At 33.6% G+C, this 6,634-nt stretch overlaps 1 protein-coding gene across 1 annotated transcript; it reads left to right on the top strand.

Annotated features, from left to right (window-relative positions):
* Positions 1–2,736: 2,736 nt before the first annotated feature.
* Positions 2,737–4,964, top strand: LOC123565728 (C1q-related factor-like). The gene is made up of 3 exons (XM_045359528.2): positions 2,737–2,853; positions 3,030–3,302; positions 3,628–4,964. Exons 1-3 carry the CDS (start codon positions 2,793–2,795, stop codon positions 4,086–4,088), a joined length of 795 nt encoding a protein of 264 aa, XP_045215463.1. The 5' UTR covers positions 2,737–2,792; the 3' UTR covers positions 4,089–4,964.
* Positions 4,965–6,634: the final 1,670 nt, after the last annotated feature.

Below are 6,634 nucleotides of genomic sequence, written 5' to 3'. Positions count from 1 at the left end.
ATATGGCATACACTTACTGATTCTGTACGTTACGAAATGTAATGTAGAACTAACGAAACTTTTCTTCTAAAATTACTTATAGCAATTAGCAATAGCTGCATTGAAAATTGTACAGAATATACTTATAGTTTATACCTAAATCAACAACTTAAACTCTGAGCATGCTTATTGTTAGATATCAAAGACGAAGTGAAATTGTAAAATCATATGATTAATTTTGTAAGCATTTAAAAACTTTTATGAAACATCATATCTAATTTTCATGTAGTTTCCATTGCAGATAGTCCTACCTTTCATACAGAGTCAATCCGTACAGGAGCGCAGGGCACAAAAGCCTCGCAGCTAGAAACAAACTGTCTATTTACAAGCGTACAAAGACGGCAGTACGATTTATTAAGGCTCTCATGAAAAGTCTGATACATTTATTCCAATACTTTGATATACATTTAATTGAATAAAGCGCAAGATAACATTAGATATCGAAAAATACTTTCCCAGATCGCGGCGTATTATGTAAAACGTGACAAACATTCGAAGGACAGAAGTGACTTTATTTCTTATTTCTGATATAGAGGATATTTCATAGGTGTCTTTTCATATCCGCCGAGCATTTATCAATTTTATTCAACGAGTTTAATAAATTCAATGTGATACGTCACAAATGTAATGTTTTCTTTTAATTATTATGTAAGTTTTTCCTGTCAAAACATCAAAATGTTTACTTTTTTAACTATTATAAAGAAGTCAATTCCACCAACGTCTCCTATACTTAAAGCGACGTCGGTGTCAAAGCTTTATTCTACTAGAGTATTATCAAATTTATGTAATGGCTTTATTGTTATTGTTGAAAATTAAAGTTATTTAGCAGAAACAATTATCAAAAAAAAAAAAAAAAAAAAAAAAAAAAAAAAAATCTAAGTCCAAATAAAAATCTTTTCTAGGTACAAATATGCCCCTAAAATTTAAAGTACCATCCATGTTGTGCCGCAAAAAAGTGGTCTCAGTTTTTCTCTACTGCAAGTAAGAAATAGTTCCAAATTAACTATTTATAATACAACAAATGGAAGTAATTGGATAAAAATAATTGTCCACACACAAAAAAAAGTGATCTGTCAAATAAAACATTTTGATCAATGCATATCAAAGGTATGGCCAAAGGTCTTATATGACCTTTGACTCCGAAGTGTGACCTTTCAGATAGGGTCCTAGGGTTTGCGCGTGACACTCCGTCTTATTGAGGCAAACATTTCTGCCAAATATAAATAAGATTGATCAATGCATATCAAAGTTAAGGCACGGCCAAGCGATAAAATGATCTTTGACTCCTAATTGTGACATTGACCTTTGAAGTAGGTGTCTTGGAGTTGCGTGTGATACTTTGTCTCCAAGAGGCAAACATTAATGCCGAAAAAAAAAGGACTGCTCCGTCTCATAGAGATGAATATTTAAGCCTAATAAAAAAAAAAAAAAAAGATTGCTACATACGTATCAAAGTTACGGCCCGAATAAGCTCTAAAACGAATTTTGACCCCTAATTGTGACCTTTACCTTTGAGATAGGAACCTGGGATTTTACGCATGACACTCCCTCTCATTGAGTTAAATATGCGGGCCAAATATAAACAAGATTCCATTACGCATGCCAAAGTTATGGCACGGATAAGATCTGATATGACCTTTGACCTCCAAGTGTGACCATGACCTTTGAAAAAAGGAGCATTGGGTTTGTACATGACACTCTGTCTCATTGAGGTTAACATTCATGCCAAATATAAACAATATTGCTCCATGCCTATCAAAAATATTGTTCGGTCAATCAAAGCGAGCACTAACGCATATACACCGAATAGCTAGTTCCGCAAGCTGGCTCGACAAAAAGTTGTACTAATTTAGAAACTAAGAGACCTAACTGAAGCCGTCTTGAAAATGATGTTCGTATGTACATATTGAAATTGCTTCAGTTTACTACATGTTCAGTAGAATCGTAGAGAGTTTTCATCGGAATTCTTGTCAAATAGGAGCTTGAAATACGTTATAGTACATTTAAGAAATAATAAGTTCCCAAGTGTGGTTTATCGTAGAATAACCCGCGTTTTGAGTCTTATGCGTAAGAATATATCACGAAGGCCGTAGGGTTATTCTACGATAAATCACACTTGGGAACTTGTTATTTCGATTCTAACACGACATACTGATATCAACAATGTTAGAAAAAATGGTAACTACTTCTTACGACCGTGTTAAGCACCTGGATCGGATGACGTCATTGCACGCGCGTGGGTTATTGCAGAATAACCCGAGATAGATTTTGCTCTACATGTATGTAAGTTATTTGCTGGTCGTGTTAGAATCAAAATTACTGGCAGGTGCATAACTAGCAGCTACTCTTTCAGCAGAATAAACATCAGAAATCCATGCCATGAAGTTTTATTAATACAAAACTATCTAGCCTATGTTTCGAGCGTCTTGCTTCTGGCAGTCGAGTCGAAGTACTAGTTTTGAATCTAATTATACGATATTTTGATTCTAATATATGCTTCGTGGTATTGGGTTAAACTTTGTGAGTTTTGTGGTCTACATGGAAAGATGAAATTTATTTTACATATTGTGTTCCTTTGATATTGATTTCTTTTTACATTTGAAACGAAAAATAAGATTTAATTTTAAACTCTGTGTTATCTTTATCTTTTGATTATTCGTTAACAAGTTGACATGTCATGTATTCCTTATCTTTCTTACTTTAAATGGTGTCATAAAAATTTTACATTTAGAAGTAAGTCATCTCCAGCTGACATGTTTGAAGTTTTGCTCGTCATCTGTGTCACCATATCTGGGATGGCTACAGCTGAAACAGGTCAGTTTGAGTAATAAAACTGTGTAATTCATTTTATAATTTCATTATTATAATATTTCGGCTTGTGATGTAAACATTGCAGTAAATATATTAATGGAAAAAATGCCAACCTTCTGTCGATATGGGTGGGACACAATCAGATTTTCTATAAGGTTTATAGGCTAAATGTCTTTCAGAAAGCGAAACAGCTTTTCTTAAAAGACTTGAGGAAACTGAAAGCCTTGTTCGGGAACTTCTTCTCGAGGTTGACAGTCTGAAATCTCAAGACAAGATTCAACGAAGCCAGATTGCTTACATGGAAAAGCAACTACGTGTCCAACAGCAACGAAGCTCTCAACTAGAATCTCTGATAAGGAGGTTTAAAGTTTTTGACCGAAAGAAAAGTTGCGTTAAAACAGACTTACCTCCCGATCTACCATCCAAGAAGCTTTCTGGTTTTACAGACAATGGCAGGTTTTCGTTTTCGAATTATTAAGACGGTTTATATTGTAGTACCACTTCTCGTTATTTCGTTAAAAAACAACTCTGTTCCATCTGAGAAAAATGTTTCACTATTTCTTTTTATTCTGTTTTGTGAATTTGGTTAGCAATAATTCAAGTAGAGATAGATATACAAAAATGTACGTTCAAAATGTACGCACATATATACTTGCTTAAGTCGGATCAATTTTTGTCAAGTTTATTGTTTTAGCTTGATATTCTTTAATTGACCATTTTCAACTATCATTTACTGAAATATTGAATGTGAACAAAAATGTTTTTTTCTTTTTGTAGGTTCATCAATGCAAAGAATACGGAGAACGGCAAATGAAACCCATGTTGCATTCTTTGCTAAGATGGTTAATCATCTTGAGCATGGTGGTGTACATCAGACTGTTATTTTTGAGAGCGTCGTTACCAACGTAGGAAACGCTTACCACAGCCACATTGGAACATTTATAGCTCCGGTATCTGGAACGTACGTTTTCTCAACAACGCTTGTGTCACGCCATTCTAACGATGCACGTGCACAGTTCGTAAGAAATGGACTTGCTTTGACAACTATGTACGTAAACGCTGGAGATACAGGGGATGAAACGACTAGCCAAACTATTGTTCTTCAGTTAGAGGAAGGCGATGATGTTTCCGTCCAAAATCTCGACTCGGACAAATCCTTTTCCGGAAGCAGTTACAGCACTTTTGCTGGATTTTTATTGGAAGAGGACTACTCAAGTTCTGTTATTGTGGGAAAATAAGGCGAAAAGCACGCTACAAGTACATTAAGTTATAATATGTTCAAACGTTTTAATTTTCATAGATCTTGAACTGATTTACTTTGTTAAATGCAAAACCTTATGTGAAAAACATGTTGTAAATGTTTAACATTTTAGAAGCTTTTGAAATAAATTGTTTAGTTTGAAAGCAACTAACAATTTTTATAGAAAGCTGAACATGAAGACATACACAGATTCTTGTACGACAAACTTGTCACTAAAGTTGATTCTGTTTTTATTCATCATGATTCAGTCATTAATACTGGATTAAACACAGGATACACTTAAAACATTGAAAGTGGCTATTCTTGCTTGATTCTTGTTCTTGCTTTGTTTTTCAGTGTTCCACTCCGTCAATGTTAGTTAAGCGACTTAAACAAATATAGTACTGAACGAATATAGTACAAATGTTACCTAAGTGGTTCTTAATATGAATATTTGGTCAGTACATACGACGTATTCCCAGCGAGTGTGTTCTATGAAATAAAAACTATAGTATACTCAATAAGATTTAATGAGAAGGCCGATTTTTATTTATTTAATTATTTGGGTTTTACGGCGCACCAACACAGTATAGGTTATATGGCGCCAAACAGGACTACAAATTTTGGTTTCACATCTCATTTAAATCGAAATAAAAACATGAGGTATGGAATCAAAAGGCCGATTTTTAAATTACACAATCTCAGTAAAAAGGTTCTATCGTTTCTGATCATAAATAAGACGTCTAAATCTTGAACTAAAGTTTTAAACTTTCAATTCAGCGTTTAAGGGTAATTCAGACTACATGTACAGAAGTATTATGAAGATAATGTGTCAACAGATTTGAATATGGTTGTGACTATGCGGCATATTAATGTACAGTTAACATTTTATTTTTTTCTGTACACTTAAACATGTAAGCCTTGGGGCCCACATGGAAGATTGGATAACGAAATGTGTAGCCTCATAAAATAAAGTCGTTTTTATCATTATCTTTGTCTCTTCCACTGAATCAGTCGCTAATAAGCATAGCAATAATATGAAGGGGTCCGTGCAAAAAGGTAACTATCCCCATGGTCAGAATGGAGATAGGACCTTTGTGGCATAAAAAGAACATTCCTACCTGATTATCTCCCCCACACCCCTCCCCAGCAGCGCAATCTTCTGTTTAAGAGTAAAACCTGGTATTTCAGGTATGCAACATTGGGTCTAACTCCACAATGATTACGCTTTAAGCTATCAGTTCTAAAACATGGATTTAATGCAACAATGGTCCTATAATAAAAAGAACACTAGCCTAATGTAAATGGACTATATTAATTTTCAGTCATCAAGTATGTGAAATTAATATATTTCATTGATATTTTTAGGCATAATGATGCGCAAACCAAGCTTATCAGTTCTAAAACATGGTTTTAATGCAACAACGGTCCTAACTCTAGCCTTGTTGCATAAACATAATCGACAAAAACAACATTTTTTTTTGTTATAAAAATGATATAAATAGTGCAAAATACACGAAACTTGAAAATATGACTGTTTAAATAGTATACAATCTATAGCCGCATTTTTTACTAAATGGAGATAGATACCTTTTTGCACAGACCGGTGCAATAGTTGTAAAGAACTCTCGTGCCTTTACCTTTTCATTTTTGAGTGTTGCTGTAACTGTTCAGCTGGTCTGATTCGCGCGACAACGTGAAGGTGACAAAGCAATTTCCTTTCTTAAATTAAAAATATACACAATCGAATATCTTATATTGAAGGAATATCGGACAAAAATGATAGCGAATATGCGGACACTTCTGTGCCCATATTTTGATAATAATTTCGTCATTTATGAAAAAAAAATGTTGATCCAGTTTTTAAAAAGATCACTCTCTCACCATTAATATGTTCTAGTTTATTCAATTTACGTGTCTTTCCAACAGTATGTCATCGAGAATTTGGAATAATCCAATCTCTGTGACTACGGTTGTGTTCTTTGAATTTAGTTTTCCTGACGGACTTCTGTCCTTGTGTTTTAGATATTGAAAGGTTTGCCTAACGTTTTAACAAAATAACAGTTTATTAACTTGATTTAATTTTCTATTAGTATTTTTATTTACGTGTTTCCTTTATCAATGAAAATGTATAGATAAAGCACTAACGACTTCGTGCTTAATTTTGGTCCACAGTTTCATAACCGACGATACTTTTCCTGTTTCTTATCTTCATATTTAAACCGTCTCTGCATTTGCTTCCTCTGTTTCACTTATTTCATTTTTAGTTCCATTCTTGTGTGATAACCCTAACCCATAATTTGTCTTTGACGTATTTTCCTTAAAATTATGACAGTCAGTAACATAATTTTCCACAGTCAGTAACATAATTTTCCATTGTATATTTCAAATCATTTGTCTCAAAATAATGGTCGTTTATCATAGCTGTATCAATATTTTATGACGGAATTTTCGCTGAATTTGATGAGACGTTATTACTATGACGATTGTCTCCATGTGTGTACCGTAGAATTATTTTTTACAAAGAATCTTTTGTCAAATCGA

This window comes from Mercenaria mercenaria, chromosome 8, assembly GCF_021730395.1.
Source record: "Mercenaria mercenaria strain notata chromosome 8, MADL_Memer_1, whole genome shotgun sequence".
NCBI lineage: Eukaryota > Metazoa > Mollusca > Bivalvia > Venerida > Veneridae > Mercenaria > Mercenaria mercenaria.
The sequence above is the reverse complement of the archived record's forward strand: the minus strand, read 5'-3'. Positions and strand labels throughout refer to the sequence as shown.